Source organism: Mytilus californianus, unplaced genomic scaffold (genome assembly GCF_021869535.1).
Source record: "Mytilus californianus isolate M0D057914Y unplaced genomic scaffold, xbMytCali1.0.p SCAF_2, whole genome shotgun sequence".
In the NCBI taxonomy this organism is placed as follows: Eukaryota; Metazoa; Mollusca; class Bivalvia; order Mytilida; family Mytilidae; genus Mytilus; species Mytilus californianus.
In genome coordinates this window covers 93836510-93862009 of record NW_026262668.1, presented here as the reverse complement: position 1 = coordinate 93862009, position 25500 = coordinate 93836510, and the positions used below count along the sequence as shown (strand labels likewise).

At 31.0% G+C, this 25500-nt stretch overlaps 1 protein-coding gene and 1 long non-coding RNA gene across 2 annotated transcripts in view; both read right to left on the bottom strand.

Moving 5' to 3' along the window:
* Positions 1-25500, bottom strand: part of LOC127730430 (uncharacterized) — a 157980-nt gene that overhangs the window by 110878 nt on the left and 21602 nt on the right. The gene's annotated exons all lie outside the window — the stretch shown is intronic.
* On the bottom strand, positions 379-25381 carry LOC127730419 (actin-related protein 2/3 complex subunit 2-like). Its single transcript, XM_052238831.1, has 11 exons — positions 25227-25381; positions 23455-23489; positions 20215-20273; positions 17454-17507; positions 12281-12326; positions 7540-7726; positions 6461-6554; positions 4561-4687; positions 3755-3855; positions 3016-3113; positions 379-1216 (listed from the first exon to the last, which is right to left on the bottom strand). Exons 1-11 carry the CDS (start codon positions 25298-25300, stop codon positions 1192-1194), a joined length of 900 nt encoding a protein of 299 aa, XP_052094791.1. The 5' UTR covers positions 25301-25381; the 3' UTR covers positions 379-1191.

Here is a 25500-nt window from a genome sequence, read left to right as displayed (position 1 = left end):
GGTTGAGGCAAACTTAAGTTAGAGAACGGAAACTAAAAATTTTGTATTTTTTCCATTTATAAAGGGGCATAACTCTAGAACGTTTAAAGTGACGCCATCAATATTCAAACTTGATCTGTGTTTTGTGGTAATAAGCATTGTGTATAAGTTTCATAACATTTGGTTGAGGCAAACTCAAGTTCGAGAACGGAAACCAATTTTGGGACGTACGTACAGACGGACAAGGGTAAACTAAATGCCCCCACTGCTACTGTGGGGGCATAAAAAGTATATACATTAGTTTATTGGTGTATACTATTGCCTTAAATTGGTGTAATATTTTCTCTGATAACTTGATACACAACTAGTTTAATTCTTCTGTACATGTACAACAAAACATAATTATTAATAATTTTATTTATAAATATTTATACAGCAAAGTGTACGTGGTATTTGTTCTGGCACTATAACAAATGTTGAAATATATCTTTTCAACATTAACATCATCAAATATGACTATAAAACAAATGCTTTCCCTAAATTGTAACCCCATTATCTTTCATCTATCTACAACTGGTAAAGAAAAAAAATCGGTAAATATTACATTATTATAACTTGGGTCACCACCCTTAATTGCAGGCATAACTAAAAATTTAACATGAGACAGAATACAAAAGTAATGTCCAAATATTCAAACACTGCCAACCCCATTAAATTATCAATTTAATTAAAATTGAGAATGGAAATGGGGAATGTGTCAAAGAGACAACAACCCGACCAAAGAGCAAAAAACAGCCGAAGGCCCCCAATGGGTCTTCAACACAGCGAGAAAATCCCAAACCCGGTATGTGTTTAAATATATTAAATCATAAAACAGAGGTAAAATTATGAAAAAATTGTTCCAGAAAATATGTATGTGTACAATGAAACAGAGAGATAAAAAGGATTAAAATCGAAATTCTGTCCATAACTGGTGTTTACTGTACAATATATTTATCCATAGAATTCATTTTGCAAGAAAAGATATTCGATACCAAATGTTTCAACAGTTTTTGCTAATTAAATGAATTATATACATTAGCATACAATTAAAAAAAAAACATTGGTCCAGCCAATTGTTTCTATCCCACATCTTCTTCATACTGTTAGATTTATGATGTAAAGCCACTTCTGTAATTTTGCACCAAAATACAAGTTAAAACAAACTGTTCATCAATTCATCTTGAAAGTCTTGCCACTGAAATAAAACAAAAAAAAACATAATCTTTTTAATACTGGAGTTGGTTGCATTAATTTCAAAACCAAATTTGCCTCAAGTCACTAAATATCATCATTTAAGTTTTTTCTAAAATCATAGATACCAAATTTCTGACATATAAGTGATGACATCAATTTCAAAATGTGTCATTTGATTGACTATACAGGTTTCACTAATTCTCAGACAATTTATTCTTTCCCTGAGTGGTTGATCTTATTATTGTCCCCCGTGTAACGCGTTGCGGGGGACATGGAAATACCAGGCGTCCGTTCATGTGTCTGTCTGTCAGGTCTAGTTAGCACTCTCACAGGTACAATCCTTGCCAGATTTTTATAAAACTTATACTGTAGGTCAATATCAGCAATATCTCGGACAATTCTTTAATGGTGGCCGATCGACTTTTTTAAAAAGAGTTATGCCCCTTGGAAATATTAAATTTATGGAAAATGGCCTCGTTAGCGCTCTCATAGGTACAATTCTTGCCAGATTTTTATAAAACTTATACTAAAGGTCAATATCAGCAATATCTCGGACCATTTCTTTAATGGTAGCCGATCAACTTTTTTAAAAGAGTTATGCCCCTTGGAAATATTAAATTTATGGAAAATGGCCTCGTTAGCGCTCTCATGGGTACAATTCTTGCCAGATTTTTATAAAACTTATACTGTAGGTTAATTTTAGCAATATCTCGGACAAGTTCTATAATGGTGGACAATCGACTTTTTTTAAAAGAGTTATAACCCTTGGAAATATTAAATTTATGGAAAATGGCCTCGTTAGCACTCTCAAGGGTACAATTTTTTTATAAAACTTATAGAACACTATAAGTAATGCCCTTGAAGGTCTGTTTGAAATATTTAGAATATAATAAAAAAAAACTTTTTTGTCCCCGCGCACGCTTTTTATTTATAAATTGTTTTAAAGAACAACAAAAAAAAGTTTGGTTTTTTTTAGTTATTGCCCCTGGATAGATAAAATATGTGCAATCCAGGGGACATTGGAACTCTGTTCTTTTATCTTTTATAATCAAATCAACATGTGGTTTGTTAGATTTCAGTTCTTCAGTGGTCAAAATTTAATTATGAGTTGAAATTTTCTTGCTTTTATGTGATTTTGCTGTTGTGTAGTCATGAAAAAAGGTGACCATGTCCAACAATGTCACAAAGAAAGACCACATCTTTTTGCAGATCATTTGAAAAAAGGTATAGGTTTGCCTTTACATAAAACAGATTAAACCATAAGATCTTGTGCAATATCATATTTCTCAACTCTTGAAAGTTTAATTTCAAATATCTAAAAAGAATGGGAAGCCTGGCATTAAATTTCAAAATCTAGCTGTTGAGTTGAGAAATATTGTATCACACTTGAAGCAGTTGTAGAATCTATATTTCTCTAATTCTTCTGCATTTAAAGCAGTTCTGCCAGCTGGAATTATTTTGATAAACAACATGTTGTTTACCGGTAATTGTTTCACAGATGATGATGGATATGTTCCAACTGTCATAACTACAATCTGGTTCTCTTTTCCTCAAATGTGACCTATCAAATGAGACTTATCACCAGTGTTGTACTTACATGAGCAACATGTAGGTTGCCACGTGTGGCAGGATCTGCTTACTTTTCAGGAGCACTCTTTTAGATATGATTGATGTCAAAATTATTTTGGAATTACTTTTGTCATATGTTTTACTAGTAATTTGTAACATCAAATAACTATTTATGTTGCATTGCCAAGATTTCACAGATCACAAGTTTTTTTATTCATAGAGTATACTTACGTGATTGTTTTCTTTTCTTTCTGTTGATCTGGTCGAGCTCTGTTCAGTACTTTTAGAAAATCTGAAGTCTTTGCTCTCATTCTCGAATGGATATAGGCCTAAAAAATATAAACAATTATGTTGATCAAGTGGATTATCTTATGATAGTTTCTTTAATAATTCATGAATAAATGGAGAATGTGTCCATAGGACTTGCATATAATGTTATAAAGGGACATAACTAGAGAACTGTAAAAGTGACACCACCCAAATTCCAACTTGATCTGTGTTTCATTGTAATAAGCATTTTGTAGAAGTTTCATAACATTTAGTTGAGGCAAACAAAAGTTAAGAGAACAGAAACCAATTCTGGGATGTACAGACATACGGGCAGACAGGGGTAACACTTTATCCCCCCCTCGCCTAGAGGCCGGGGCATAAAAATGTGAATCTAGACACTTTCTAATCATAAGGAAAGTACAAAAGGATTCAATTCTTGAAGGATAAATTTTATCTCACATATCAACTGCAGTATATCTACTGTATATTTACATTATGGGTGTTGAATAAACATACTGTATGTGAGCCACAAGCTAGACTAATTTTTTTTTAAACTTAAAACATTCTAAACAAAATGCATGTATTTGTAATTGTCTTGAGATAAAAGAATTTTTTTATGCACCAAGTTTCATTTTTATAGAATAATCAATATTCTAAGTTCCATGACTTCCAAACTGTCTAGTATTGAAAAATAATTTACCTTAGAACACTTTATATGATAATGTAAATAATCCCTGAGTGTGTGGATTAAGTTGATCGTGTTATCACGTACTGCTGCACCAGTGTGACGAGGAAACAAAACTGTAATAACAAATAATTCATATATCAATAAAATATGTACCTACAAACCAGATATATGTTTCTTCCTTATCAACATTACCCAATATATTTTAAATTAGAAAAAAACTAGTTTAACATCTCCATGTGTTAATGTGAATCAGAACTTTAAATATGGTAAAGACAATTGTCTATAGTTGGAAGATCACGTTTCCCCCTTTTAATCTCTCTATTAGTTCTTTTTTCTCATTGAGTTGCTGTCTCATTGATGAACACGTATTTTTTTATTTCATGTGTAACATATTTATTTTAAAAAACACAACTGTCACAACTAGCAGTCAATTGCACATTTTTAACTAATGCAGTCTGTAATTGAATATTCTTTTAAAATATATTCTTTATTCCAATATAGCTTTACAGTGATGACTCGAATGACAGCTGACAAATAATTCATGCATAAAATTAAATACAATTATTCAAAACTAATCGTCAATACAACTAACCCTACACAAACAATCAATATATATCAAATGAAAAAAAAAATGAAATCCAGTTTTGATTTAAGACAACTTTGAATACATTTTTTATCAAAATTGAACAAATGAGTGTAGAAAATAATGAAGAAACAAACCTTTTTTAAGAGGCTTAATGAAACTTGATTACAAGACACTTCATATAACATGTGTATCTCTACACAAAAAGTCATACAGTTAGGAATGAAAAACCTACCAAAAGTAATATATCCTACATTATCCCCACCACGAGCATCCGTTCCTTTTAATTCCATTGGAGGTTCTTTGTGACTAAACAATACTTGTGGTGCTTGTTGGTAATTTCTTCTTCCTTCTTTAAATTCCTAAAATTTTTAGAACAGATTTTTACTTGCATGCCATACAAAATAAGTTTACTAGAGATCTTAAACCTCTTTGCTATCAACATAAGTGTAGGTTCTATCTGTTTAAATTATCTAAACTGCATTCTACTTCTGACTTATCTTGATTACATGTAACTTGACGAGTCAGAAGAATGGAGAATTAAGAAAATGTTAAGGTCTAGAAGATATCAGGTGATGGCAACATCTTATACTTTGAGCAAGAGAAATACCCAATTTTTCTATGAATTGCATGTATAAAATCAAATGAATTACTTTAACATTACAGTCCTTGATTATTTAAGATCAAAACTGCATGTAATTATAGATTTGCTCATAATCCTCGATAATAACCTTCCATCCATACAATATCTCATACCTATTCTGCCTGTGCTTCAGCTAGAAACTGAAAGGGGCAGGGTGACAGGGAAGGACAGGGCACTTTTTAGTGTTGGGAAAGTACACCTTTTTGTGTGAATCTAAATGATCCCAGGAAAGACAAAACCGGTAATAGTGTTTTATAATAGTCTGAGACTCCAGCACTGATATAAAAAAACAATTTTGAAATCACTGATAAAATTGATAACAGACCAATTTCCATAGTTTGACATTTTTTAGCGTATTTTCACACTAGAGTGAAGTCATATCAATAATTGCAGAATTTGTAAATATTGATTAATATGCTGTGATAAAAAGTTAAGCACAGCGACTAATTTAAAAGATGTGGTCTCTGAAGGCACTGTTAAGGATGTATTCTTCTGACATTTCAGTCTCGTTGAAATCACGTTCTGGAATTATTTCCAAAACATGTGGTACAAGTGAAAAATATCAATGAATTTAAAAAATATTGTAATCAAACTTAACTAATTGTGTATTTACAATAAGTAGTTTTTGAGGAATAAAATTTTCAAATTTTATAACCAATCAAGTCAGTCTCATTAGCCAAAATGTTGAGAAAATGGGTGAGGGGTACAAGAAATGATTTTACCAGATACATGTACATCCAATATCATTTTTTTCCTTTCAAATTTCTTAGATATGTATTTTTTCAATCATTTATAACAAAGAAGTTGAAATAATATGCTTTTTGTTCTAAAAAAAGAGAAAAACCCCAAATTTACAAAATTGACAACATGGTAAATTTGACACGAAAAAGCAACAAATTTTTATAAAACTTTATTATATTAACACCTACCTATAGTTTTTTTTAGGTTAAATTTATTCAGATTGGTCCACTTCATCTTTAGTGAAAGTATGAAAAAAAGTTTAATTGTGAAACTGTGATTTTTTTTATGATAATAGCCCAAAAATGGGTAAAAATTTATGAAAAATGGGAAAATCATCAAAATTGGGAACTTTCAAATGGCCATAGCAAAAATAGAAGTCCACAACCATATGATTTTTTCTTCACCAATTATTTTTTTACAGTCATATAAACCCAAAAATCAGGTTAAGAAAAAAAGTTTAATTCTAGAAGTTTTTGGTCCCTCAGAGGTGTACATCCTTACCATATATGGATTTGGAGGTCAGATATGTTTTGAGAACAAACTCACTTAATCATCATACTTGTGTACAGCAAATTGTAATATTAAGATGTCATTTATCCCTAATTTTCCAGATATTTGCCAACTGATATTAAACCTAAGAACTATATAAATGGCAAAGTAGACCATCTTATTTAAGAGAAAGAATCATGAGACAGACAAAACTAAACTTGAAGCCAGTTGCCTTTAAAATTAATATTTCTATATTTCATACCTGCATAAATAATTTTCCTATCACAATATCATCATCATCTTTAAACACTGTACTGAATATAACTGTCACTCTGTCTTTCTGTGCTTCAACATACCTATAATTTCATATTCAAAGTTAATTAGACTCAAAACACATTCATAATTGTAACACAATACTGTAGTATGTATGTCCAAGATGCTGAACAAACAATGTATACGTCTTGAAATCACATGATCTAGCTGTCCTCTAATTAACTATTCATATTTTTTACTCCGCTGCAACTAGTTGACCTCAACTTATTTATTGAGAGGTATATTCTAAATGTAAAATTAGGAATTAAATATTGTAACAAACAAATTGGATACCCATAGTTTCTTGTCATTCTGTAGTGTCAGTGGATTTGTGGCTCATATAAAACCAGTATCTATATGATTTACAGAATGATACATATCAACTCTATGAATACAGTATTATTGGTACAGGATTCCACATTAAATTTGACCAAACTTGTCCCTTCTTATAAGTGTCATTGAAGTTTCACTTGTAAAATGCTTAAAGCAATTGTCCAACTTTAAATGATCCAAAAATACCTTTTAAGGAATATACTAGCTTAAGACAACTATTCTACTGGAAGAGTGTACCACATATCTTTCGTTGTATCTCAACACTTTGATAACATTCATGGTACATTTCAATGATCTCTATGGATGTGATCACCATAGTTCAGTACTTAATAATGACATATTTTCATTAATAATTTTAGAAGAGAAGAAAAATGTGTATGTTTTCAATATTCTTTTTTTTTAATCTGATTAAGTCAGCAATATAAACTCAATTCATGGTTCCTTAATAACATGAATAAGCCATCAAAAATAGTGAGAACAGCTGATTGGTGAACTGAAATATACATAAACTAAAAATCATATTCTGATAAGCCATTATTATTAAATGATCTATAATAAGCAAAGGGAAATATGCACTAAAAATAAGTGAATTTGTCAATGTGGTCAATGCATATGACACCCAATGACATTATGTTTTTTTTTTTTATTTAACCCTCTAATTTTTTTAAGTAAAACCTTATGGTATAGAAAACTTACATAGTTTCATCATCTCTGTACTGTATGACAGCTCTTTTGGTACCAGTAACTCCCTTTTCCTGAAACTCAAAATATTTCTCAAACACTGATGCAAAACAGTTCCTTTTCAGTAAAGCTGCTTTCTTAACAATGTCTTCAAAATCATCAGGAATGCTATCTAAATTGTACTGAAGCGAAACACTGTAACCTAAAAATATATACAAAATATATATGTATATAAAAATACAACATATTTTACTTTAAAATACAGATAAGTGCTTTAAAATAAATTTAACATTACATTCTTAAAATCATAATTACCAATATCAAATATGCAATTCCAACAAAACTCCGGTAATATCAAGTAATCAATTTGAAAATGAAAATGCACGCAAAAATTCTGTACAGGAAAAATCTAAAACTATTCACAAAATTTAACCATTTTTTAGACTGGATACAAATTCATAGAAAAGTTCTGCCATTAAAAAATCACTATTAGTCCTAGCTGTCATGTTGAAATAATATCACAACAAAATTCTTTTTTTCTGATGAGGATATTGCCAAGCATGGGTAGGTAAATTATCATATTTGCTGCACACTTGCCAAAAAAAGGTTCACATTGCAGGTAGTGGCTAGTACTTTACTATATCATTGAGACGAAAACCTACTAGTATTTTACTATATCATTGAGGGGAAAACCTGATAGTATTTTACTATATCACTGAGAGGAAAACCTGATAGTATTTTACTATATCATTGAGGGGAAAACCTGATAGTATTTTACTATATCATTGAGAGGAAAACCTGATAGTATTTTACTATATCATTGAGGGGAAAACCTGATAGTATTTTACTTTATCACTGAGAGGAAAACCTGATAGTATTTTACTATATCATTGAGGGGAAAACCTGATAGTATTTTACTATATCTCTGAGAGGAAAACCTGATAGTATTTTACTATATCACTGAGAGGAAAACCTGATAGTATTTTACTTTATCACTGAGAGGAAAACCTGATAGTATTTTACTATATCATTGAGGGGAAAACCTGATAGTATTTTACTATATCACTGAGAGGAAAACCTGCTAGTATTTTACTATATCACTGAGAGGAAAACCTGATAGTATTTTACTATATCATTGAGAGGAAAACCTGATAGTATTTTACTATATCATTGAGAGGAAAACCTGATAGTATTTTACTATATCATTGAGAGGAAAACCTACTAGTATTTTACTATATCATTGAGAGGAAAACCTGATAGTATTTTACTATATCATTGAGAGGAAAACCTACTAGTATTTTACTATATCATTGAGAGGAAAACCTACTAGTACTTTACTATATCATTGAGAGGAAAACCTGATAGTATTTTACTATATCATTGAGAGGAAAACCTGATAGTATTTTACTATATCATTGAGAGGAAAACCTACTAGTATTTTACTATATCATTGAGAGGAAAACCTACTAGTATTTTACTATATCATTGAGAGGAAAACCTAATAGTATTTTACTATATCATTGAAAGGAAAACCTGATAGTATTTTACTATATCATTGAGAGGAAAACCTGATAGTATTTTACTATATCATTGAGAGGAAAACCTACTAGTATTTTACTATATCACTGAGAGGAAAACCTGATAGTATTTTACTATATCATTGAAAGGAAAACCTGATAGTATTTTACTATATCATTGAGAGGAAAACCTACTAGTATTTTACTATATCATTGAGAGGAAAACCTACTAGTATTTTACTATATCACTGAGAGGAAAACCTGATAGTATTTTACTATATCATTGAAAGGAAAACCTGATAGTATTTTACTATATCACTGAGAGGAAAACCTGATAGTATTTTACTATATCATTGAGAGGAAAACCTGATAGTATTTTACTATATCACTGAGAGGAAAACCTGATAGTATTTTACTATATCACTGAGAGGAAAACCTGATAGTATTTTACTATATCATTGAGAGGAAAACCTACTAGTATTTTACTATATCATTGAGAGGAAAACCTGATAGTATTTTACTATATCATTGAAAGGAAAACCTGATAGTATTTTACTATATCATTGAGAGGAAAACCTACTAGTATTTTACTATATTATTGAGAGGAAAACCTGATAGTATTTTACTATATCATTGAAAGGAAAACCTGATAGTATTTTACTATATCATTGAGAGGAAAACCTACTAGTATTTTACTATATCATTGAGAGGAAAACCTACTAGTATTTTACTATATCATTGAAAGGAAAACCTGATAGTATTTTACTATATCATTGAAAGGAAAACCTGATAGTATTTTACTATATCATTGAGAGGAAAACCTGATAGTATTTTACTATATCATTGAGAGGAAAACCTGATAGTATTTTACTATATCATTGAGAGGAAAACCTGATAGTATTTTACTATATCATTGAGAGGAAAACCTGATAGTATTTTACTATATCATTGAAAGGAAAACCTGATAGTATTTTACTATATCATTGAGAGGAAAACCTGATAGTATTTTACTATATCATTGAGAGGAAAACCTGATAGTATTTTACTATATCATTGAGAGGAAAACCTGATAGTATTTTACTATATGATTGAGAGGAAAACCTGATAGTATTTTACTATATCACTGAGAGGAAAACCTACTTGTACTTTACTATATCATTGAGAGGAAAACCTGATAGTATTTTACTATATCATTGAGAGGAAAACCTGATAGTATTTTACTATATCATTGAAAGGAAAACCTGATAGTATTTTACTATATCATTGAGAGGAAAACCTACTAGACTTTACTATATCATTGAGAGGAAAACCTGATAGTATTTTACTATATCAATGAAAGGAAAACCTGATAGTATTTTACTATATCATTGAGAGGAAAACCTGATAGTATTTTACTATATCATTGAGAGGAAAACCTACTAGTATTTTACTATATCATTGAGAGGAAAACCTACTAGTATTTTACTATATCATTGAGAGGAAAACCTACTAGTATTTTACTATATCATTGAGAGGAAAACCTACTAGTACTTTACTATATCATTGAGAGGAAAACCTGATAGTATTTTACTATATCACTGAGAGGAAAACCTACTAGTATTTTACTATATCATTGAGAGGAAAACCTACTAGTATTTTACTATATCATTGAGAGGAAAACCTGATAGTATTTTACTATATCACTGAGATTGAGAGGAAAACCTACTAGTATTTTACTATATCATTGAGAGGAAAACCTACTAGTATTTTACTATATCATTGAGGAAAACCTACTAGTATTTTACTATATCATTGAGAGGAAAACCTACTAGTACTTTACTATATCATTGAGAGGAAAACCTGATAGTATTTTACTATATCACTGAGAGGAAAACCTACTAGTATTTTACTATATCATTGAGAGGAAAACCTACTAGTATTTTACTATATCACTGAGAGGAAAACCTACTAGTATTTTACTATATCATTGAGAGGAAAACATGATAGTATTTTACTATATCATTGAGAGGAAAACCTGCTAGTATTTTACTATATCATTGAGAGGAAAACCTACTAGTATTTTACTATATCATTGAGAGGAAAACCTGATAGTATTTTACTATATCACGAAGAGGAAAACCTACTAGTATTTTACTATATCATTGAGAGGAAAACATGATAGTATTTTACTATATCATTGAGAGGAAAACCTGCTAGTATTTTACTATATCATTGAGAGGAAAACCTACTAGTATTTTACTATATCATTGAGAGGAAAACCTACTACTATTTTACTATATCATTGAGAGGAAAACCTGATAGTATTTACTATATCATTGAGAGGAAAACCTGCAAGTATTTTACTATATCATTGAGAGGAAAACCTACTAGTATTTTACTATATCATTGAGAGGAAAACCCGCTAGTATTTTACTATATCATTGAGAGGAAAACCTGATAGTATTTTACTATCTCATTGAGAGGAAAACCTACTAGTATTTTACTATATCATTGAGAGGAAAACCTGATAGTATTTTACTATATCATTGAGAGGAAAACCTACTAGTATTTTACTATATCATTGAGAGGAAAACCTACTAGTATTTTACTATATCATTGAGAGGAAAACCTACTAGTATTTTACTATATCATTGAGAGGAAAACCTGATAGTATTTTACTATATCATTGAGAGGAAAACCTACTAGTATTTTACTATATCATTGAGAGGAAAACCTGATAGTATTTCACTATATCATTGAGAGGAAAACCTGATAGTATTTCACTATATCATTGAAAGGAAAACCTGATAGTATTTTACTATATCATTGAAAGGAAAACCTGATAGTATTTTACTATATCATTGAGAGGAAAACCTGATAGTATTTTACTATATCATTGAAAGGAAAACCTGATAGTATTTTACTATATCATTGAGAGGAAAACCTACTAGTATTTTACTATATCATTGAGAGGAAAACCTACTAGTATTTTACTATATCATTGAGAGGAAAACCTGATAGTATTTTACTATATCATTGAGAGGAAAACCTAATAGTATTTTACTATATCATTGAGAGGAAAACCTGATAGTATTTTACTATATCATTGAAAGGAAAACCTGATAGTATTTTACTATATCATTGAGAGGAAAACCTGATAGTATTTTACTATATCAATGAAAGGAAACCCTGATTGTTTGTATTTATAAAGAATAATATCTTTCTAATAAATTTATAATTATTATTGGAGTAGTAGTTACCATCTTCTGCAGTAGTCATAAAGTCACCATATTCTCTTTTGATTAACTGAAATGAAATAATGTTTTATAACAATACATGTATCATCATTCCACAAAGGAAAAGTGGTAGTAACAAGTTGTTCATACATTTTCATTTCCTGTTTTAAAAGCAATATTTGGTATCATAAACCTTTTGTTTTTAACCTTGTGGAAAAAAAAAACATTGTGTATTATTGAGAAATCCAAATAAAACTAGACCTAACTTTTAAGACACCAGCTTCCAAGAAAAGCTCTTCACAATAAAAATTCGTAAGGGTTCCGCGGAACCCAGTGTCTCGCCTACTTTTTCTGTTAATCACAGGCTCAACAAAAATGAGGAAGTAAATCAATAAAAATATTTCTCTTGATACTATCTTTTGATTGTAAGAAGCTTCTGTCCAAGTTTGGTAAAAATCCAGGATAGTTTATGAATCTAATAAATGTTTAAAACTTTAACTGCAGACTGAATGTAACGTTAACTGGAAGAAAACAAAATTTCCTTCTAGATACTAGCATTTGATCATAAACAAGCTTCTGTCCAAGTTTGGTACAAATCCAAAATAGTATAAGAAAGTTATTAAAATTTTAAAAACTTTAACCACAGAGTGATGAATGTGTTGTTTCCTGGCAGAAAATCTAAGTCCATTTAAAAGTAAAATACGGAAAAAATGGATTTATTTTTTTACAAAATTTCCTTCTAGATACTAGCTTTTGATCATAAACAAGCTTCTGTCCAAGTTTGGTACAAATCCAAAATAGTATGAGAAAGTTATTAAAATTTTAAAAACTTTAACCACAGAGTGAATGTGTTGTTTCCTGGCAGAAAATCTAAGTCCATTTAAAAGTAAAATAAGGAAAAAATGTTTTTTTTTTTTTACAAAATTTACTTCTGGATACACTCTTATGATCATAAACAAGCTTCTGTCCAAGTTTGGTAGAAACCCAGGATAGTTTAAGAAAGTTATTAAAATTTTAAAAACTTTAACCACAGAGTGAATGTAATATTTCCCGGCAGAAAAACTAAGTCCATTTATAAGTAAAATACGGAAAAAATGGAATTTTATTTTTACAAAATTTACTTCTGGATACTATCTTATGATCATAAACAAGCTTCTGTCCAAGTTTGGTAGAAATCCAGGATAGTTTAAGAAAGTTATTAAAATTTCAAAAACTTTAACCACAGAGTGAATATTTGTGGACGCCGCCGACGACGACGACGACGACGACACCGACGCCGACGGAATGTAGGATCGCTATGTCTCGCTTTTTCGACTAAAGTCGAAGGCTCGACAAAAAACAACAAATATGAAAAGCTGAGTAAGAAGTACAAGAGATTGGTTCTAGAATTAAGAGATTGACATCTGATTCAAAAATTTAATAACACTTTAAGATATTTCGATGATTTATTGGCTCTCAATAATGACGACTTCAGTATGTACACTAAAGAGATTTATCCTGCCGAACTGACTTTAAATAAAGCTAATACTAACAATGAACACTGCCCTTTCCTGGATCTTGATATCTATATCTTTAACGGGAAGCTTAATACCAAAATTTATGATAAAAGAGATGATTTTTCATTTCCTATTGTTAATTATCCATTTTTAGATGGTGATGTTCCCTTGTCACCATCTTATGGTGTTTATATATCTCAACTTGTTCGATTCGCTCGTGTATGTAACAACGTATTTGATTTCAACGAAAGAAATCTCTGTATTACTGAAAAATTATTACAATAGGGTTTTTGATATCACAAACTAGTCAAAACAATTACTAAATTTTATCATCGGTACAAGGACATCATTCGTAAATATAAATCAATATGCAGACATCTTATACGTTCAGATATTTAACATCCAATCTTTTATGGTAATATTCTTTACAAAGCACAAAAATGTCGTCATTCACCTCAAAAGCTAACCAAACCTTTAAACAAACTTATTCAGAAGGGATATTGTTGCGAAACTGTTGTCAGATCATTAAGGATTGCATATTTTGGTATTAATATTGATTCACTCATAGGGTCTTTGCATCGGAAATAAACACATTTATTCTAAAACCAGTTGTTGGCATGATACGGGTTATGTTCTTCTCATATATTTTATGATGGTATGATACTAAACCCGTAACGGGAGGGATTGTACCTGATTTTCATATGATGAAGACATAATCTTTCAATCAGTTTAATTGAGGTCTGGAGCTGGCATGTCAGTAACTGCTAGTAGTCCTTTGTTAATTTATGTATCATTGTCATTTTGCTTAGTTTCTTTTGTTACCTATTCTGACATCGGACTCGGACTTCTTTTAAACTGAGTTTTACTGTGCATATTGCTATGTGTTTCTTTATTCTACATTGGCTAGAGGTATAAGGGGAGGGTTGAGATCTCACAAAACATGTTTAACCCCGCCGCATTTTTGTGCCTGTCCCAAGTCAGGAGCCTCTGGCCTTTGTTAGTCTTGTATGTTTTTTTTAATTTTAGTTCCTTTATATGTTTATGAGTTTAGTGTGACGTCTATTTTCACTGAACCAGTACACAATTTTATTTAGGGGCCAGCTGAGGACCACCTCCGGGTGCGGGATTTTCTCGCTGCGTTGAAGACCCATTGGTGGCCTTCGGCTGTTATCTGCTCTTTGGTCGGGTTGTTGTCTCTTTGACATATTCCCCATTTCCATTCTCAATTTTATTGTTTTGGTTCTAAAATTAACAGGTTAATGTTTTTAAACTAGTTGAATCTGAAATTAACAATTGACACTGTTAACCAACTAAACTACTTGAATGTGTACTATTACTGCATAACATTTAATTTTCAGTCAATCTTTTCTTACCAGTGTCCTGTTCCACGATTTGATTGGACAATAATAATAAATGTTACCAGCTTTTTTGATAAATAGTTAGAAAATTATATATTGATTTTATGGTCTACCCAAATAAGAAATCTAACTTATAAGTTCTTAAAACAATTACAAATCAGATATGCTGTACTATGAAAAACTGGAAATGTAGGGTGAAGCTTATGACAACCACAACTTTACCAAAATCTACAGGACAAAACATTGACATCATTAATGAACAATAAACGAATTGCCATTAATCAAGATTATGAATGTGTATTTTACACAAGCAACAGACGGTCTGGATTGACACCTAGCTCAGTAAATGTATGATGAAACAAGAATGTGTCCATAGTACATGGATGCCCCACTCGCACTATCATTTTCTATGTCAAGTGGACCGTGAAATTTGGGTCAAAACTCTAATTTGGCATTAAAATTAGAAAGATCATATCATAGGGTACATGTGTACTAAGTTTCAAGTTGATTGGACTTCAACTTCATCAAAAACTACCTTGACCAAAAACTTTAACCTGAAGCGGGACAGAAGGACGAAGAACAGACGCACAGACCGAAAAACATAATGCCCCTAGGTGGGGCATAAAAAATACACAAACATGTTCAACATTCATAATCTGCAAGAGACACACAAGTGGTTGAATATATTTCTAAAAAGGGTCAGAAAATCTAGGGGTAAGTAGTGCTCTTGACACAATAGGTATAGAGTATGGTCCAATTAAATCTTTTCAAAATTAAAAAAAAAATAATTGCACAATTTCTACTATACATGCAGTTATGGTAGAAACCATATTGGTAGGTGGAAAATAGTTTTGGGGAAAAAACCTATTAATATCATATCACTACCTTTACTCCCAGTTGTTTTTGTATTTAGTAGAGAATATTATATACCATTATTTAGTTTTACTACTGCATGTATTTTCTATTTATATTAATATGGGTATAAACATTTCATTTGTAAGTTGGGTATTCAACAAAAAATAAAAAGCCATCATCAGTGGGGTTACAAGAGAATCTGAGATGATAAGCTACGAGAGTGGCACTTCTTACAGCTGCTTTACTATTTTAAAATATATTTTACAGCTGATTTCAACGAGTGTGTAGCTAAAGGTAGAATCTTTGGTTAGCTTCCTTGCTAGCTCAACCATGAAATCATTATTAGGTAAGGCACATCCAGCCTTTGGGTGGAGTCAATAGTTAAGCAGAGAACCAATCAGAATTAAGTGACAGAATATAAACATTGTAAATCTAGTTTTACAAGTCAGTTTAAAAATAAGTTTTCAATCTAAATTTAAAATTTAGTGATAATTATAAGCTCATTCACAAGCATATATGTTGTAGGTGTGTTTGATTTGCCAAAATGATGAAAAGTTAACTGAAAGCTGAAATTCCTTATTTTTTTCTTCTTCGTCAGACATTACAAATAATAATATATTTAACTTGTCTGTTGAATTTGTTACATCAAGTTAATAAAATGTAGTTGGATATGATTGACAAGTGCTGACCGTATTCACTTTTACACATACACATATGTTTAAAATACACCCGGACAGGTAAAAAAGATTGGAAGGTGTCCAAAAGTACATATGACCTGATCATTCAATCTAGGTCAGATTAAAACTGAAGTAGAGACATAAAAATTGTTCTTCATGGCTGCATTATTAATCTAAAACTAATAAATAAGGTAATGTTAACGGACCAAGTGGATGTTCATAAACTCTGCAATATTTTCAATTCCAGACTGCAGTTGTTTGCTGTTCAAAGTTTTTTTTTGTTGCATTTTTAACTAAATGAAAGGTCCACAAATGCAACCGTGCATGATATTAAGTAGTATGATATTTTTTTTCTTTTCTGTGTGAATATAAAAGATTTTAGTTCTAAAAACTATGCATATTTATGAAGAAAAGACACCAAGACTATAACAATGTTTTTTTGCGTGCACATAAAGACACTTATTAACTAAACTGCCTATTCACGGCGTAAATATTTAAAAAAAAAACGTTACTCCGCTTCTAATTTATTGTAATAAAAAGATTTTTTAATTCCATCAAAGACTAAGAAATGAAATTTTATTTGCAAAGTAGTCTAGGTAAACCTTTGTATGAAACATACATATATTATAAAAAATAACCAGGCCATTGATATAAATGTTTTCATTGGATGATAAAATGGTGCTTTGCTCATCCAATCTTAAGGTAATAATCATTTCATGGTTGAGCTAGCAAGGAAGCTAACCAAAGATTCTACCTTTAGCTACACACTCGTTGGAATCGGCTGTAACCGTATATATTTATTGATACTTACATCCTCAGCACCATGCTCTTCTAAGTCCTTGTAAAATTTCAGTGAAATACTGACCTAAAATATAAACATTCATTTCTGAATATTATTACTCATTTCAAAATATATTCATCACCTGTTAGTCGATTGATACATACTAAAGTTGGTACAATGTAATAAGACAAGCAAAGGATGATACTTGGTCATACTAACTTATAAAGTTATAATAATTGGGTAAATGGGTTCAGATGATAAAATTTTTTAAAATTTTAACTGAAGACCAATAAAGTATATCATAATCTTATTTTTCATAAAATTAAAGTGATGCCTTTGTATGCAAATAGATAACCTATATTCTCTCATAAATTTTAATAGAGGATCCGATTTGGGGAGCCTGTGTTTCTGTGTATCTATTATAATTTACGAGATAATAGGAAAAAAATTTAACAAGACTGCACATGCTGAAATGTCTCGCCTGCTTCATTGACCATTGATTTTATGTTGATAGTCCTAAATATAAAGTTTTACTACAAGTATCACATTAACTTAACATGATCCAAGAAAATGAGGTCAAGGTCAGATAAACCAAGCCAGAAATACATGAACACCTTACAATCATTTCATACACTGAATATAGTTGACCCATTGTTTATAGTATACAAGAAACAGACCAAAACACAAAAACTTGACATTGAGCAATAAACCATGAAAATGAGGTCAAGGTAAAAAGTCCTGCCAGACTGACATGTTCATTGTAAAATATTTCTATACACCAACTATAGTTGACCTTTTGCATATAGTATTAGAAAAACACACCAAAACACAAAAACTTAACTTTAACCACTGAACCATGAAAATGAGGTCAAGGTCAGATATCATCTGCCAGTTGGACATGTACACCTTACAATCAATCCATATACCTAATATGGTAGACCTGTTGCTTATAGTATCGATCTGAGATATGGACTTGACCACGAAAACTTAACCTTGTTCACTGATCCATGAAATGAGGTCAAGGTCAAGTGAAAACTGTCTGACAGGCATGAGGACCTTGCAAGGTACACACATACCAAATATAGTTATCCAATTACTCATAATTAGAGAGAAATTAACATTACAAAAAATCTGAACTTTTTTTTCAAGTAGTCACTGAACCAAGAAAATGAGGTCAAGGACAATGAACATATGACAGACGGAAACTTCATAAGATAAGGCATATATATATACAAAGTATGAAGCATCCAGATCTTCTACCTTCTGAAATGTTAAGCTTTTAAGAATTTAATGAACGCCGCTGCCGCCACCGGATCACTATCCCCAAGTCGAGCTTTCTGCAACAAAAATGGTAAAATTCATCATTTCAGGGCAATAACTCCTATAAGAAGTCGTCTGACAGTTTTGACGTAAATGGACAATAGTTAGAGCTCAACATTCTTGAACATTTTTGCTCCTGTCAGAATTTCTCTATTTATAGCGGTTTCAAAATAATAAGCAAAATTTCATTTTGCCCCTATGTTCTATTTTTAGCCATGTCGGCCATCTTGGTTGACAGATGGGGTCATAAGACACATTTTTTAAACTAGATACACCAATGATGATTGTGGCCAAGTTTGCTTAAATTTGGACCCTTTGTTTTAGAGGAGAAGATTATTATAAAAGTTAATGGACAACGGCGATAAATGACAAGTGATGAGAAAAGCTAACATGGCCTTAAGGCCAAGTGAGCTATAAAGTTTGCTTACTTCTACTTAAATCTGTGGTGAGTTGTCTTATTGGCAATCATACCATATCTCCTATTTTTATATAAAGAAAGTCTACAATAATCTATCTTTTAAAGGAATGGGATTTCTGTTGTATATTAAGAAAAATTATTGATTAGGATTATGTGTTTTAGAACCATGTTGTTACATTGAGTCCTAGCTAGGTGTAAGCACATGTAACTTGTTTGATATCAACATTTTAACATGAGAAATTATCATCACCTTTTGACATTGCATTTCATGCTATATATTTCACCCAAAATTTTAAAAGTGTAAAAGTTTTGAATAAATTGCTTCGCCGGGCACAGCTGGATAGGACCACAGAGGTCCAACCCTGAAGTTGGTTCAAAAATGGACACAATATTCGCGCTTGATACAGGTCTGAATTTTGATTGTAATTAAATATTTGACACATAATAGGTTTCTGACACAGAATAACTGTAGTCAAAGAACTTAGAATTGGTATTGAATATGATTTGAATTTATATTCAATTTTTTGCTTTTGTGCAATACACTGTGCCTGTGCGAATTGACACCCCCCAAAAAATTAAAATAAAAATTAACCCCCTTTTTTGTTTGCTTTTATGCAATAAACTATGCTGTTGCGTAATCAACCCCCCAAAAAAAATACCAAAAAATGTGAAGAAATTTTGTTTAATTTCTGAAATCTGAAATGAGAAAATGCCTTTTTGGGCCTCTTTTTGGCCCCTAATTCCTAAACTGTTAGGATGATAATCCCCAAAATCAATCCCTACCTTCCTTTTGTGGTTATAAACCTTGTGTTAAAGTTTCATAGATTTCTATTGACTTATACTAAAGTTATTGTTCGGAAACTAACTGTCTTCGGACGACGACAATGTGATACCAATATACGACCACAAAATTTGTTTGCGGTCGTATAAAAATCAACCTGTTAACCAAATCCATGATGTCATTTTAGTACACACAACCTGTCTCTCAAGCAATCAGAGGTTTCTTATGGTACAAAAGGCTCAAAGCCGATATATAAGTTCACATATACATACTATTATTTTGGTTTTGTCATTTTCTGGGTTTGATATATGGTATAAAACTCCATCAAAATCTGTAAAACATAATTGAAACAAAATAATAACATAATAATTGTACCAAAACCTAATTCCACCAGTTACACTGTCATACAAATGTTACCTAGTATTCACAGTGGTTTTTTGGATAGGTGAAAATATAAAAGACAACAAAAATGCAATAATAATTAAATATTGGGTTTGTTTAACAGCAGTATTAAGTTTGTGTTCTTGTAAAATTAGCCATACTTTAAAACAAATAAAAAAGATTTCCTATTCATGGCTATTTATTGTTATTGTCAATGAATAATATAATGGTGTGCAAATTACACAGTTAAGTCATTTGAGTACTTATTGTTTTGGGGAAGGTTAACTTTCTGGTAGTAAGACCCGTCACGGGCAGGCTGGGAAATTGGGTAAACAAATGCTCACATAAAATCTGTACTGATACAGTGTGTTAAATGTCCTCCTTTACACCATAACCCATGGTGGTGCTCCTAATAAAGGAGGAAGATACAGAACATACATACATACTGTGGGAAATACTGGAGAAACCCAGGTTTTACTTGGTAATACGAAATTCTGACCTACATGAATATTTGTGATGAGAATCAGGGCTGTCAAACAATTATTCTTTGTTGGCAAAGAGTTCTATAAGTTCACTTTAACCTATATATGCTCTTTAATATAACATGTACATGTATGTATATATATATATATAGGATTGGAGGGCCTCGACTTTTGTAATTAAATATAAATCAGTGTTCCCGCCTGTCCTAAATAGAAGGGCGGCCCGCCCTTGGTGCCCTTACCCCCGCCCTTCTGCCCTCCAAAGTAAAAGAATGCACCCCTCTGCCTTTTCAAAAAAAAAAAATTTCAAATTTCATGCCTACCGGCGTTTCCGGTAAAATTGTTACCTGATTGTGTAACACTAATTAACTGACAATGGGATTAAGTTAAATACCTAGTGCTTTGGCAGTTTTATCACCTTTGTTAATGATTGTTTACTGCTAATTAGTGGATTTAAGATAATTGAACAAATACTAGATATTTAATACAGAATGAAATGTCCACATGTTATCCATTTGTAAAGTTTATGTACAGCATGTACACCTGAAACAATTTATCTCAGTAGGCATAACATAAAAAATAAAATCTTAAACAATTTTATAGGCATACATAGTTTTGACTTAATTGGTAAAAAATGTTTTGTTTTCATAACCATGAGTATGAAATTTAAAGAGGAATCAAAGAAATTTGTACTTTGAACATAACAAGATTCACTTCCTGTTTTTAATACTTCTTGTATTTTATAATCCTCCTGACATAGGAGCACTCAACAAAGTTATTTTTAACAATGATGGAGAAAAAAGTAAATGTTTATACCTTCTGCAATATATAATTGCATCAATATAAAATATGATTATCTCCTGTCTCACCTGTTATATTTATAAAACTCCTTACTGAGGAGCACTTTGGTGTGCACTTAAAAATAATTTTTTGTAACAATTCAAATGATAATAAATAACTCTCAATAACATATATACTATATGTTTGAACAAGTAATTTAAATGTAGATAATTTAATTACATTCAACATTCAATTTTGCATGTATAACTCCATCTTTCAAAACTACTTGTTTATTTTGGTATAAGTTATAAAACATTGACATTTCTGATGATTATTTTCCATACCAAATGTACAAGTTTGTTTAGATTAGCATCAAAATGATATGCTTTGCTTCATGGTATGATAATTTGATGGAAAAAAATTCTTACTGGAACCAACATCAAGAACACATTAATTTCTGAATATGGTTTAAATACAACTAATGTTCTCCAGCTGAGCCTTGCAATATTCAAGGTAATTTATACACTGTCCAACATTGCCCTTAAAATCTGGGTTATAACGCTAAAGTGCCCTTTCAGACAACTAGCACCCTTCTGCCCTGAGAATTAAGCTGGAACACTGCAAATGTTCCCTCCCAGAAAAGATATGATCAGACCTTGGACCAGCAATAATTTAAAACACTGTTCTGTGACATTCCCGCTTAGGGTTTTATTTAGCAATATGATTGTACATGTATGGTAATTAAATTTTACAGGACACTGAAATCACATTTTATACATCATGATAAGATTTGGCGAAATCAAATCAAGGAAAACTTTGAACTAAATGGTGAACTGTCATTAATGTTGAAATTTTGATTCATGTTTGTCTATATAAAACGTGTAAAATTTAGCTATTATAATAATATGAAACCAAAGTATGTCTTTTCCATTCTGTGTGAAACAATCTAGTGGTTGTCACAGGTTGCTGTCTTGATTTCTTCAATAATAAACAAAAAACTCACTTGTTCACCTAAAATCTTGTTTAGATCAAATTTTAATACATTTTGAAGTGTTCAAGAGGCCAGTTACATGTTATAATACCAAAGAAAAAAAATGAACTGATTCGTTTATTTGTATTTGAATAGAGGAAATAAATGGGGAATGTGTCCATGGGACACAGATGATGCCCCCGCTTGCATATAACTTTATAAAGGGATGTAACTCAAGAACGGTAAAAGTGACTCTATCCAAATTTGTACTTGAGTTTTGTGGTAATAAGCATTGTGCATAAGTTTCATAACATTTGGTTGAGGCAAACTCAAGTTAGAGAACAGAAATTAATATTTCAGGAATTTTTCCATTTGTAAAGGGGCATAACTCTAGCATGGTAAAAGTGGTGACCCCCCAAAATTCATACTTGACCTGTGTTTTGTGGTAAATTGGTAATAAGCATTGTGTAAAAGTTTCATAACATTTGTTTGAGGCAAACTAAAGTTAGAGAACGGAAACCAATTTTGGGACGTACGTACAGACAGACAAGGGTAAAACTTAATGCCCCCTCCGCTACGGCGGGAGCATAAAAATATTTTATTTGAAGCTTGATCTATGTAAAAGTTTTACTGTCACAAATATAGGTAAACTCAATTTGCGAAAGTAAAATTTTATGTAGGCAAAGATTTCAAATTCAATACAGTTATCTTTTAATTACATTATTATATTATATATATATCTATACATTGTTCTTTTCAAGGAGAAAGTGCAGAGCAGTATTTTTCTAGATTCTATTCATTTGTTATACACCTTTTGAATATATAAAAGGGTAAAATGTCCTCACTTATGATTTAGCAGATTCCATATATGAGATCAAATTGAAATGTAAATAACTTACCTGCAACAGTGACGTCAATGGATTCAGGTTTGATCCTAAAAAAAGAAAGCAAAAATAAAAATTGACAAAGACGATGCGCCAAAAGTAGGCTTGAATAAAGTGCAGCAAACATTACAGTGTGATTTACAGTATATAGAAGTCCATTTACTATGCGGAAACAGTATTTAAATGGGCTTTCACATACAACAACAGATGCAGTCAACAGTTTTTTTTAATAAATTATTTTGAAAGAAATATAATCAGTTTCTTGTTTTGCATTTAATTAACAAATAAAAAGGAACTTAAATCAGCATTGACCATGAACATTATATCTTAGCTGTCAGGACCCCCTTTTCTCTATGTATTTGTTTATACACATTTTTTTATACAATTTATAATATGAATACAAGTGTAAATTATTATTTTTAAAAAAAGGCATGGAAGGGGTAGTCAGCATGTTTTACTGTAAAATTAGGGTTAGAAAATCGATCTCGTTATGAGAAAGATATCTTTTCTTTTCCCAACAATCATTGAAATTCATTTAATCAGTTGTCATCCAATTATTTTTTTTATTAGTCACCTTGTTTCTGTACTTTTTGTATCCCATGAGTAAGGTCGCATTGTTTACTTTTACTCGTTATTTAGCCATGATGTGCTAAAATAAGCCCATCAGTTGTGGTCTGGTTAAATAAAGGACTTGTTGATCGGCCAATCAGGTTATTGGTATCAACTTACGAACAATACTTGGAATGACAACAACTGGTAACTACTATTGTTGCATTACTCTAATGGAGAAAATGACAGTGATCCTGTTTGCACATATACTAATACCCAACAAGGAAGTTTAATTTACAACACGGCAAGGTTAAAAATAGAACTATTGTAAACATATCGATCTCTCTCTAAAACATTTTTTTTGTGATTTTCAACATTATAATTTGGGAAAACGTACAATGTAGCTAGCTGATTTCTGTGCTATAGATGGAAAAAAACAAGATGGCTACCAGCTTCTATTGAAAGCCCTGAATTTGTAGATCTAAATTTGCTTGTTTCAATTTTACTTTATTTTGTTACAAGAGGCTGTAAAAATAGTTTCCCCAAAAAAATTTAGTAAATCCATAGCATATTGCAACTACAATACTCTCTATTACAGTTACGTGATAAATATTGATCAAGGTTTAAAACAACTTTTAACAAGCCTAGGGAAAAATAGCTTTGCAAGAATCCCCAAAATATGGAACAAGCTACCAGATAAAGTTATAAAAAGCTTCATCAATAAACGATTTTAAGAATAGACTGGCTAAGCACTGGGAATATGAAGAAATCTATTATTCTGATTATTGAGCTGAATTAATTATGAATTACCAGGAAGCAACAGAAATAATAGAGGTAATTCTCAATTTTACGTAAAAACATAATATATGAGTCTGGTGAAGAGGAACAGTGAGGATTCTGTACTGGAAAACAACATTAAGTAACATTAAGTTAGTAAGGTTTTTTTTCCATGATGATAGTTTTTGCTGTTTACACTTACTGTCTATTATTTTTGAAAATGACAAATCATAAACATGCTAAAAGTCAACCAAGGACTTTGTAATTATTGTCAATTTTGTAGATCTTGCATTGTAAATAATCTATGTTGTAAGTTGTATGCCAAGTAATGATATTATACTGGTAGGACTGATACTATGATACATCGAAAGAACACGGAAGCATGTACTATACCGGGTATATCCCATTATCTGTAAAGCCCCATTACTATGTCTCTATACAAATCTTAAATAATCTATTACCCTTCTTTTGCATTTCTAAATCTTAAAGTCAGTGTTTCTTCAACAATTCTATTATGAAATTCAAGCAAAATCATTTTTGCAGTGACTTTTTCCTCTGAAAAAGGGTGGGTTATTCCTTATTCCGGAACTGTTGTTTATTTCCAACATTACATTTCTGACACTTCTTTTCATTGGTCAATTTTTATACTGGTTGCCGATGACTTGTAAAATTCTTGTGTTTGCTCTATGTATGAAGCAAATAATTAACTCGCCAGATGGCAGTTTTTGATAAACG